At 45.1% G+C, this 12,583-nt stretch overlaps 1 protein-coding gene across 2 annotated transcripts in view; it reads right to left on the reverse strand.

Moving 5' to 3' along the window:
• FRAS1 (Fraser extracellular matrix complex subunit 1) overlaps nucleotides 1-12,583 on the reverse strand; it is a 109,026-nt gene that overhangs the window by 58,832 nt on the left and 37,611 nt on the right. Inside the window, exons 7-13 of one of the 2 annotated variants that reach the window (XM_063415489.1) lie at nucleotides 10,098-10,181; nucleotides 9,395-9,496; nucleotides 9,107-9,298; nucleotides 5,787-5,876; nucleotides 4,841-4,988; nucleotides 2,858-3,001; nucleotides 2,435-2,569 (exon numbers count right to left, since the gene is read on the reverse strand). In XM_063415489.1, the coding sequence (XP_063271559.1) occupies nucleotides 2,435-2,569; nucleotides 2,858-3,001; nucleotides 4,841-4,988; nucleotides 5,787-5,876; nucleotides 9,107-9,298; nucleotides 9,395-9,496; nucleotides 10,098-10,181 (895 nt within the window). Of the gene's footprint in view, nucleotides 1-2,434; nucleotides 2,570-2,857; nucleotides 3,002-4,828; nucleotides 4,989-5,786; nucleotides 5,877-9,106; nucleotides 9,299-9,394; nucleotides 9,497-10,097; nucleotides 10,182-12,583 lie in introns of both variants that reach the window. The other variant, XM_063415488.1, reaches the window with a different exon arrangement.

Raw genomic sequence — 12,583 nt, forward strand, 5'->3', positions numbered from 1 at the left:
ACTCTCTTCTGCAAACACGTGAAACCCTCCCAGGTCTGACCACAGCAGGAGGGCACTGCCAGTGGCATCCCAGTAGGAACGCAGAGGGCACTGCTGGGTTCTGGGTCCCACCCATCTGTGCCACCTGCACTCCCCCCTGGGAGCTGGGCAAGCTCAGCTCAGCCACGCTCAGCCCCGGGTCCCGGAGGATCCTCCACAGCCAGGGACAGCAGGGAAAAGCAACACGCAGGGAGCAGGAATCCAAGTGCTTTGCTTCAGAGTGAGCCCGGTCTGTTAGTGTCAAGTTACACCCTTCAACATGCGCATTTTGGGAGATGAAAGAAGAAACACTCCAGTTCTGCCTGGGCTTTTGAATAATCCTGAAAACATAAATAATTAACTTAGAAAAATGCAGTGAGAGCATTGAACACTGCAAGTCCTTCGAGCCCTTCCATTCTACCACACAAACACAGTTTATTTTTGCTTCCCTTTGCTTTGCCTTTGGTGAGGGAGTTCTGTTTCTGCCAAGGGAAAATCCACCACTCTGCCCGACACAAACTCAACTGTGATCTTTAAACCCACTGCTGCATAACTGAACTTATTACCTTTTATTCTCAATTTTACTTTCTCTTAATGGTTTTAATTCTTCACAGAAGCAAGTGGAGGGATGGGGGCAGGAAACAAACCCCAGTGTAGGATTAAAATAGGGCAGAGATCAAACAATTGTAATCAAAAATTCAAAAGAGACTCAATTAGACCAGCTATTACAAAACACGAGCAAAAGGAAAGGCTAATTCACTGAGTTTTTCTACAACGAAGACAACAGTGTTTCAACAAGAGGACAGAGCAAGAAACCTGGTGTTAAGTCTCTTTCAAGTCCAGAGCGAATTCCTCAAGAGGGAGTTTACTGGAACTATAGCAATTAACACAGTCTAGTTCATCCTTTCTGTGATTTTGGAACTTGCTTATTGTGGATGTTAAAACCATTATGAGGAAAATCTTTCGGAGCAGTCTGAGACCCATCTCGACAATCTGATTAGAGATTTGCAGAAATAAAGAGGATACAAGGAAAGAGTGAATGGCCACGAATTACGGACCACATCTGAAATGTAAGACTTCCTCCACTGCTTTGACTTTATGCAGAAAATGCAGCCAGGCAGAACTAAAGCAAATTGGTTTAATTCCCTTGAGGAAAGAGGAACGATTTTTCCCAGCAACATTCAGCTACAAGCATGCGTGACTGCAAATTTGGATGGAGTGTACAATCAGTAATCTACAAACCAGCAATAAAATGAAACATTAGCCTTTCCCTACCCCTTCAGCAGTACATGGGCACTGCCAATTAAAACACCACAAGCAGGTGGAAAGGAAATGATAAAACAAAACCAAATGAAGCAGAAGATTATGTGATACTTGAGCCTATAAATTCTTTTGGACTGGGTCTCTCTTGTCTATTTATACATCCACAATGGTGCCCTGGGTTGTAGTGGCTGCTGGAGGACAGAGGTTTTTCAGACTTTCAAAACCTGAAACAAATGGTCAGCTCTTCAAGGGAAACCACTTCAGAAAAGGAAGTTGGACTTACCATCTAAAGTGCTTTGCCCTGAAATGTGCCAAAAGCCCTCAGCCTGTATTTAATTCTGAGCAGGAGGGTTAGTCCTAAAGAAATTATAATGATGCCTCAGAAGTTAAGAATTTGCTCCACCCCTCTGCTGAATCAGAGCTGCAGAAATAATTAGAAGCCTTCTAAAAAGGCCAACATCAAGACGAGAAAAGTGTTAATTTTAGAGAAAACAATTAAACTGCCATGATGAAAAAGCAGCTGTTTTACAGTTTGGGAAGAGTTTAAAGTATTTCAAAGAAGCAGGGGAAGCTCATAAAAGCACTGTCATAGTTCCATCAAAGAGAAAGCTATCTTCTGAATCTTACTCTCAGTCTTTCCAACTGCTAAGATAAAGGATTTAGACACATCTCAAGCGTTTCATAGAATTACCAATTCACTCTGTAAAAATGTTTCCTGAGAGCAGTGAGCTCAATGCACTTCCAGGAAGAGAGCACAGTATGAATCCAATGAATGGCAAAACAGAGCAGGAAACTTCCCCAGAAAGTATTTCTTGAGTTCTATCAATCCCCCATCCCTCCAAGCAACTTTCTACACACCTGAAAGTACCACATACTGAAAGGTCTGGCATGAGCAGGCCCAGGCAGTCTGCACTGGAGTCAAAGAAACACACAACAGATCCACTGAGGAATCATCATGAATATTTCCCCAAGCAGTGATCAATTTTACCTTGCACGACTTCGTTCACTCACTCCTTCCTTTACCCCAGGGTGAACATTAACACCTATGTCAACAGCAGATGCCTCAACAGAGAGGGTTCTCATGGCCCATGTACAACTTTTGCCTGCTCTTTTGCCATCACGGAGGACTGCAGCCTCTCTTGCTTCAAGGTACCTGTGCAGAGGAGCTGGTCCTGAACGTAGCCCTTCCCACAGGAAGCCACACACTGCCCGTCCTTCAGCAGCAGGGGGGTCTGGCAGGAGGAGCACTCAAATCCATTGGTGCAGGCTGAGCAGGTTTCATTGCAGGCTTCCAGGAGAAAGAGAGAAGAAAAATCAATCCCAAATCCCTGATGCAGAAAGAGCCCCCCTGCTCTGACAAAATGAGATGATTTTGCAACACTTTAGCTAAAGAGCTCAAGGGTTTGCATCTGCCTCCACCCGAAACCTCACAAAGTCTCATGGTTACAGCACAGCACGTGCCTGGATGCGTTTCCAACCAAAGCCTGGCAATCTCTTTAGAAGGAGCCCATGGGATCCCACAGCCAGAAGTACAGCATGCAGCAGAGAAGGGGGTCTAACCCCTTGCAGAAATTACCTAAGCAGGCCCCTCCATGCTGGTAGAAGCCCCGTTCACACATCTCCACACAGCGCCCATCCTGCAGCAGCTTCCTGGGGTCCTGGCAGGAGTCACAGTGATCAGAGGCCTGGGAGCAGCTCACACAGTCTGGGTGGCACTCACCTGGCACAGGGGGAACACACAGAGGGGAAAACAGAAGCAGTGTTGGCAGTCAGGAAGGAGCAAAACAAAGCAACTCCAAAAGCTAAGAGAAATTAATCACTTATTTCCCTGGGTGGTGCAAGGTGTGTTAGCTTTGGAGCAGGTTTTTATATACTAGATTATATCAAAGGGGCTAAATATTTTATTGCTGTATTTAGTATGTGAGAAGTCATTATATAGACTCAGATTTTCTAGGCAATTGATTAAAAGGGTATTCACTGTCCACATGGTTTCTCAGCAGTAAAAACTGTAAGTCACCAGGAATTAACGGCCTGAAACAACCTGAATTTGAGATTCCTCAAGCCAAACCCTGCAGTAAGTAAGCTCTGTGTCAATGCCAGGTCAGAGTACAGGTGGCAGACTGCTCCCCCTCCAGAAAAACCTTGATGCCTCAGCACCACAGAAGGACTTCTTGGCCATGGGTTCTTGGAGAGATACAGAGCAGAACAATTTTTCTCTAGCTACAAAACAAGTCACTCTACTCCCAGCCAAGTGTTCTGAGCGAGGCTCCAAGCCAAAAGCTCTCAGTGAGAGGGAATATTTGCTGGTTTTAACATAAATACAGCGGTGCCCAGGGCCTTTTGCTTTCCCCTGGCTGAAAAGGAGTGGGTTCTCTCTGCCAGCTTCCCCCAGCACATCTCGGAGAAGCAGCAATCAATTTTTGCTGGCTTTATGGAAGCAGATGCAGCAGAGGCTGGTGGTCTGGGCTCACAGATTGAACTGCTGCAGGCTGCATTTTGCATTTGTTTCTCATCTCCCAACACTGCAAGACAGAAAAACACAGGGGGAAAACAGCAGGCTTGGGTAAGGGAAACTGCCAGCTTCCTTGAAGGAAACAAAAAATGCAAGTTTGGCTCTGTATGTCCAATACCACGACTCCAAAGCCTGGGTTTTCCAAAATGCTACCGTAATGGAAGCTAAATGGCCACTTTTTCAAGCATAACCAGCAGACAGAGGCACTTCTTTATCATCTATCCCTTTCTCAGCAGCCTGTGCAGACGCTGTTCCCTCTCAAAAATCCAGGACAATTCCATCAGAACTCTCCAAACCCAGTTTTCCTCACTTTTCTTTCTGTAGTGCTTTGCATTTCCATTAGCATGCAGCAAGTAACAAGCTTTAAAACAAGAAGATGGCAAATGTGCCCGGGCACTCCAGCACAATTAAACTGTGAAGCTATTTTCTTTTTTACTGAGATAAAGCATTAACTGGAGCACCCTGATAAAACCAAAGTTATATGACTGCAACAAGAAGATCTACCAAAAAAATGAGCAACCCACAGCTAAAGCCTCCCAACCACGAAAAGTAAATCCAGGGGAATGACAATATCCTGGAGAAAAAGGAATTTATAGGCAAAATTACCATGTAAGCCAAGGCTATGCTAGTCTTTCCAAACAATTATTAACTGGCAGCCGTTCAGCCTCAGGTAAGCTTGTGGCATAACAGGGTAAGCACATTCTTTCTTCTTCCCACTCCCAAGAAATAATCAGGAGCCCATAAACTCCAAAACTCGAACAAGGACTCGGGAAAGAGCAGTGGAAGAAAAAGACAAAACACTTCCAAAACACCAACCCTGAGGAGAATTTCCTATGCCAAAAGAAAGCTGTCATTTAAATCAGGGGAAGTCACTGGGAGCCTCAAACTTATCTAAGAACTAAATTTTACGGAAATGAGTTAATTAGCAACTGAAAACTGGAGACAAGATAAGATTCCACGGGGGATCAGGCTGGCGCTGGGGGAGCGGAGGCTGCAGGGAGCCCAGGGCAGGGCAAGGATGCCCTGGCTGTGTACCTGGCTGTGTACCTGGCTGGCAGCGAGGACAGCAGTCTCCCGTGGCCTCCGGGGCCCGGCTGCCCCGCGGGCAGGGCGCGCAGGAGCGCTGGAAGCAGGTCACCGCCGCGTCCCGGCACTCGCACTCCCGGCACGGCCCGTCCGCCCAGGCATCCCCGCTCTGCAGGAGAAACACGGGAAGCCTCGGCACCGAGATCTCCGGGTGGAACGGCACAGGGATGAAGGGGTCCACGGGAAAGGGCAGCAGGCGTTTTAAATGCTCACAAAGCTTTTCTACCGGTTCCTCTCTCAGAAAGGACAAAGTACCAACCAGAAAAAAACTCATACCTCAGTGTTTTAGCTCAGCTGGGGCAGAGAAAGGGATCTGAGCAAAGAAAGGCTCAGCATCTACAAAAAGCCCCAGACAATACTAAATTTCCCATTTCCCACATCTGTTGGCAAAGAGAGCCATCAGCTCCACTCCTCATCTGTGAGGGCAATGAAAAGTCCACTACTGATACACTTAAACTGAGATAATCCATGTTTCTTTTCTCTTTAACTTCAGAGGGAAGTTCGTTGAAAATATTAATAATGGGCTCCTGTTGCAGTAAAGATTATAATCAGTAGGACACGTTGGCAGAAAGCTACACACTGCCCCAGCTCTGTAGCTTCTACTGGATAGGATTAAAATCAACTATCTTTGTGAAATGTGCAGGAAACCTCTGGGTAGGGATATTAAAGGGAAATGATTGATTGAACTGCACAAAGGAGACCAAGGAAAACTGAAATTCTGTTGTTGCAGATGCACACAAGTGTTTCTGCAAGCTGAAAAAGCAATCTGCAGACAATATTAATGGATTATTTTTCTGCTACACTTGCAAATAATACCCTTCTCAGAACCGGAGAGGGAGAGCCAACCCCTCCAAACCTTTGGGAGCAGAACTCACTTTTCCCTGCTGCAAAGTACAAGGATACTCACAGCTTTGGTATGTTCTTTGTAAACACAGTCACTATGGCTGGAGATACATTCAGGACAGCACTTCCCCTCTAAGTGAATTAATTCTTCACCCTGTGAAGAAGAGAAAGGTTGCAGCAATTCCAAGGGAATCAACATCGCCGAAACCACTGTGGAATGCCGAGGCAGAGCCGCTCTTGCCCTGGAATGCAATCTCCAATATCTAATTTCACCTTATCTTCTCCCTATCCCACTTCATCTCTGTAGGTAGAGTCTGAAAAATGTGCTTAGCAAACTCTGCAGCTGCAGAACAAACCTCAGAAAAGGCCTCGGAATTCAGCGATAAGGCCATAACTTCATCCCTAAATCCCGCAGAGAAATCCTCCCCCTTTTTACTGTGGATCACTGGGATTTCACCAGACCAGCCTCAAGATTTCAATGCATAGAGCCTTACCTTCATTTTGAATGTTCTACTTTTACTTCCCCAAGAGAATTTCAAAGCACATGCTCTATTTATCCCAGATGGAAAAAGCCTGTTCTTTGTCACAACTGTACAGCTCCGCAGATTCCACTTAAATAACTTCGGTTTGAAGATAAGAATTTAGCAGCAGGAGAAAGGAATAAAGTGCCCCAATTCACCACAACTCTTTGTGCCCAAGGGTAAGCTGAATATTTAGAAAAGAGAGAGACTTTTTCCTAGGGAACCAGGACACAGCTCACAAGAAACAGCTCCAGTTTCCAAGATTACCAAGTAGTTTTTCTGATTTATGCCCATTGGGTGTCTGTTCCAGGATAATTTTCGCTGTGCCACTCTGGCACACTCAATTTTTGAGAATTATTAAAGACACAGACAGGGGAACAGCAGTACTGGTCATTGTTAGGTTCACCAAGGGAGAACACCTAAGCCAGGCCACACTCTGCCATCCCTGGTGCATGCCTGAGCAGGGGAACAGAGCAGGAACCATCTGGCTCTTAGTCACCGAGGACCACACATGGCCTGAATCTCCCTCTGCTGCTTCTCTACATTTCTGCTCTTCAATTACTCCAAAATGCCTTGGCAGGGTTTGGATCTCATGTCACTACTGTCCACTGTAAACTCTCCCATCTCCACCCACATCCATAAACACGGGCTATAGGAAAACTGGGAGCACTATCCATGGGACACAGCTTGCCTAGCCCCAAAAATGCAGCTATGCTGCTCTGCCAAGGCTCAGCAAAGGGAGAGGCTGTGGGAGATAACTTGTGGCTTTGCTGCAGAGAGATTGATCATATTCCAGGTTGAGAACATGCTCACAGCCTGCTGAAAATGGCTTTTTGAGGATTAGGTCAGAATCACCACGGACACTTTGCTGGACAATTTGTTTGAAAGGGTTTGGAGCTAAACCTCTTGCAGTTCCTATCTGTGGCCTCATTGCACTTCCAGTAGGATGATGTGACCAGGAAATTAATAGTGCCTTATGAAGAGAGAAATCCAAGTGCTCCTGGCTTCATATCGTCTCTGATTTATTGAGGCAGGTGCCTAAATAAACAGACCTGCAACTTCAGAAGGAAAACACAAAGGAAAAAGAAAACATGGCATTTGCTTTTTGAGTAAACATTTTCTTGTAATTAATAAATGCACACCTTGCACTATTGAGGCAAACTAGGACTGAACATGACTTGAGGAATTTTGAACCCTACACGTTAACATCTCCAGCTATTGTCCTGGAAAACACCCCTGGCTTTTCTGAATAATGGAATTTTTTTTGGCAGTACCCAAGATGTGAGCATGAATATTAACTAACCCTCCCCACTGAGCCATGACAGCACGCCATCATCATTAGTGTAAATGATCCAATTTACAGCCAGGAGCACGCAGACAGCTCGCTCAAACAGCTGCAAGTGCACGAGATTTTATGACAACCACGACTTTTCATCCAGTAAAATCTCTCTGCACAGTTTCAGGTCGGGTGATCAGCAGCAGCACCACGGCAGGGGTGACTTTGGGTCTCGCACTGAGTGCATTTTGGCTGTTTCAAAGGCACAGTCACAGGTGAACACACACTTTTATACCTTGATGCACACTTTTTTGCACCACTTGCGAGTCCATGTGTGGATATTCACTATTTTCATTAAAACAAGCTGATCCAGTGAAACCATTATGTTCAGGTTTTGGCTGGACCTCAGACACACCACAAGGGTGATGCTGCTCAAGACTTAGCACAGACAGGCAGGGTCACCAGAAAAGCATCACCACTGAGACAGAAAACCCAGGAGGCCACAGTTCTTTCCCTTTTCCTCACTGACACTGTGGAGTAGTCGGTGTAAAACAGATAAGAACCCACCAATTAAATCAGATCTTAGAATCACAGAAAGGTTTGGACTGGAAGGGACAAGTGGCCTTGGACTCTCCCTGGGATGGGGCAGCCACAGCTTCTCTGGGCAGCCTGTGCCAGGGCCTTCCCACCATCACAGGGAAGAATTTGTTCCTAATATTCCATTTAAACCTGTTTTCTGTCAGTGTGAAGCCATTCCCTCTTATCATGTCACTCCAGACCCTTGTAAAAAGTCTCTCCATCTTTCCTGGAGCCCCTCAGGTACAGGGAGGCCACAATTAGGTCACCCCAAAGCCTTCTCTTCTCCAGGCTGAGCAATCCCAATCCTCTCAGCCTGTGCAGTGACAAACAACACAGAAGTCTTATCCCACTGCAAAAAAAGCCAATTCAAAGCATATTTGTACGTGTGTGGGTGAAGCATTCAACCCTATCTAATGCATTTTGTACATCCACTGCAGAGCAAACATAACATAACCTGGCAGGGAGGGTATTAGTTTTGGAGCAAACAGCACTGGGAATAAAATACCTTGCCAGCTTCACTTCCAAGCTAAGAGTGGCATGGAAAAAAAATGAAGAAAAATAGAACACTGACTTCCATATCCACCTACCTTACTGAAGGCCACTGTAGCACATAGAATGAGGATAAAAGGAACATTTCTGAAGCGTTTAACCATCTCTGACCTGCACATTTTCCCCATGTCCAGCTCCTGGTAAATCCAGTGATCACCACTGAATCCTCTGTGTGTCTGACCCTCCACTACAGCAGGCAGACACAGCATGGGAGGGAATCCAAGTTATATTAGATTCACCCTGGTTTGCTTCACAATGGAAGCCCACTGTGCAAACTTGCATGGGAAATTTGAGGTTTGCTCTCCTTCCCTGTGAAATGTTTTTGAGAGGATTGCACAAAACAGGGGCCACTTCTTTGAGTGTCTCAAGTCAAGAATAAAAGAAAAAGGGAGGGAAAATGCCCAAAATTAAATCCCAAGACTTGAGAGGTCCATCTTGGTAGAAGAAAGCCTTTCTCACCTTGGCACACTCCACTTTGGCACACTCAGCTCCCTGGCAGGTGATCTGCCCCTCCTGGCACATACAGAAGTCACAGTGGGTGCTGTTCCACATCTCTCCGTGGTACCTGATGGTGCCACCGTCCAAGCAGCTCGCTTTGGAAGACACACACTCCTCACAGCACTTCCCGGGGCGCTGCACCTTCTTCTGCCCCTAAAAACATCACCCAGCAGTGAGCAGGGCCCTCTGAAGCCCCTGGCACTGCAGGAGGTGCAGCTGGGCTGTCAGAGGTGGGTGATTTCTCAGTACCTCCTCACAGGTGACAGAGTCACAGCTCTCCCTCACACATCTGACTTCCCCTCTCTGACACACACACACAGTGCAGGCATTTTTTTTCCACTGCTCCCCATGCTGTTGAAAAAGAACATGGATACAGTTGTTAAACACTCTTGGAAAACAACCAAATTCCTTCCAGAAACCTGAGCTGCTTATGGAATATGATGGCTCCTTCTGCATGTCTGTATCAGATAATAAACTTTTATTTAAAAATGCTGATCTCTACATGCTCAGTAAACAGGAAGAAGAGGGATTGAGGTCTAGATGACACTGTGGGTTTGTATTTCTCATTAACTGCAAGCTAGTGGCATTGGGGAGGCCTGAACTACTATTATTAGCCAAAAGAAATCATTGACAGAAAATCTCACATACATTCATTAAATAATGCATTCAATTCACCTCAGATGACACAATGAAAGCTATAAATACTTTGACCACCAGTGCTTTCTGCTTTCTGCCCTCAAAACAAGCATGAAAAGAAAGTGCCTCATCTGCTCTGCCCAGCAAATTCTTATCAAGTCCTGATTTCTTTCAACTCTCCTGCCTTTCCAGGACAGAAGAAAGCAGCATTTGCACTAAGCTATCACTGCTGGCAGAAAATCAGAGGTTGGGGAGAAGGGAAAAAGAGATATGCCAAAAATTGTGAGTGGATTTGGTGTGGTTTGTCACAAATCACCTGGAATGTTCTTCCTGACACCGAGCAGGGCTTTGGGACACATTCTGGGCAGCATTTTCCAGGAGACAGAACCATGACCTCCTCCTAAACAGAAGGCAGAGACAAGAAAAAGAAAGCATGAACAGTTAACATGGAGTCAGCATCAGTGCTTGGAATTCCAGGCTTTTAGCATCCCTGGGATAACCCACTGCCACTCAGGGCTTCGTTTTGGCCCGAAAAGCAGCACAAGAGCAGTGTAAAAGGCTTGGAAGATGTTTTCTCAACCTCATTTTCTGGGCTTATTTAGAAGGCAGCTGAGGTCTGAATACATGGAGAAATGAAGATAAATTCATACACATGACATAAAGTGCTTATATTCGGGCATACAGAGATACAGCGGAAAAAATAAATATACAGCTATGCAGGGAAGCACAATAAAGCAGGAGATGGATGAGAGAATTTTTTTTCTGGAATTGCCACATTTTGAGGTTTTGAAGGTGTGATTTACACTCACCACCTCTCAGGCATCTGCACTGTTTTAGTTGAATCCATCCATACTGTCTGTGCAGATGCTAAATTATGCTTAAAACTGGATTTTTCTAATTTCAATTTTTTATGACGGATTTAAATCACGTTGGAAAAGGCTGGCACTTCACACTAATATAACTTTTCGTGCATGCCCCAACTCCAACCATCCGAAACCTGTCTAATTCCACTGCTCCCAGTCCATGTACATCCAAGAGCTGGGAAGAGCACTGTCCATCAGCACCTCCCTCCAGCCACACCAGGATGATCAGAAGACAGACTGGTGGACTGGAACTAGAGTAGAAATGCCAAGCACCACCATCTCATCCTCTCCGTTAGTCAAATCCTGAGCTTTCAAAGAAAGAGTGGAAGACTTTGTACAAAAGTTACCAAGGACAGATTTCCCAGCAGAGTTAAAAGAGCTTTTTTGTGTATTTTGGTGGCATGCAACAGGAATCTTTGGCATTCTTCTCCCTCAGCACCTGGAAAGAGCAAAGTTATCTGAAAGATGGAAGATGAGAGTTTAATCCTGGGAGAATTTTTGTCTTGGCTTTTGATGGAGTGGAGAAGGAAGGAAGGGACAGAGATAAAGGCCCATGCAAGAAAATGTTAGGTTTGATTGAGATCAGAACAGGTTCTTGCACATCCTGCTCATGTCCCTTCCACTGGGAAATGTCCTTGGTAGGAAATATCTGGGACACCATCAGAATTGGCTTTCTGCTGCATTAACTTGGATGCTGCCAGCCAGTTACTCTCAAATACATCACAGCAGCAACACAGTCACTCCTGATTCCATAAATTAGATCCTAATGATTAGCTGATTAAATATTAGTGCAGTGGCTCAGCAGGTAACACCAGTCCACTTGGAGTGGGAAAGGAGGGAACTAAAGCAGGCATAAATTTGTTTTAATGCAGAGTACTTAGTAAATGAATACTAATGGAATATCTCAGGACAAAGCAAAACACAATTAGCACACACATACACTAACAGGTGGGGTTTCTTCTATTAAAAAAAAAAAAGTGTTAATTGTCCAAACATCTGGTACAGTAACAGAAAGCTGGGAAAGCATCAGCAGATAAAATGTTTATGAGTACTGCTTTTGATTTTCTCAGTGAGGAGTTTTCAGTCAGGGAGCTCCTGGATTCATCATTGGAGCCTGGTAATAGACTTAAAAATACTTGGAAAATGGCAGTCCCTGAAACATAAAGCCAAGGCCAGAGACAAGGATTTCCAGGGAGCCAGCTCCAGGCATGCTGTTGCAAAGGAGCACACCAAGGAGCCCCAAACCAGGGTACAACAAGCCCAATGAAGAAGATCCAAAGAGCACAGTCACACCCTGCAGCACCTCCTATACAATAACAGGAATTCCAAAAATTGAGTGATTTGCCCAGAGTTTGGAGCACTGTGTACAGTTTGCTGCCATTACTAACCCTGTGTGAACGCTGTAGAGTCTTGTAGGGTTTTGGCTGTCTTGATTCCTGCAAAATGCTAAAAACTCATCAATGGTCCACAGCAAAGACCTTGGGAACAGCAATGTCCCTGTTCTCCTAACTGGATTAAAACCATGAGCTTGCCTAACTCCTCTTGCCAGTTTTGCTGTTTTCTAAACACAAACAAACGGAAGGAACACTGCTCTGAGACTTTTCTTTCAGCTCAAGCTGCCTTGTATTTCTGAGCTCCTGAAGGCAAAAGGGGAATTTCATCCACAGCTGACTACTCTCAAATGCATTTCTAGAACTCTTGCACCAAAAAAAGACAACCCCCCCCCCAAAAACCAACCAACAACAAAAAAACAACAAAAAACAAACAAACAAAAACCAACCAACCAAAAGAACCGAACCACAAACAAAAAAAACCCTCACCACAAACAAAAAAAACACCCCACTACCCACACAAGATCTGCAAATCAAATTTTGCAGCTGCAAACCAAACACTGAAATTTGTGAAGATAAGCCCCATTATAAATCTTGTGTTTTCATTT

This window comes from Prinia subflava, chromosome 18 (assembly GCF_021018805.1).
Source record: "Prinia subflava isolate CZ2003 ecotype Zambia chromosome 18, Cam_Psub_1.2, whole genome shotgun sequence".
In the NCBI taxonomy this organism is placed as follows: domain Eukaryota; kingdom Metazoa; phylum Chordata; class Aves; order Passeriformes; family Cisticolidae; genus Prinia; species Prinia subflava.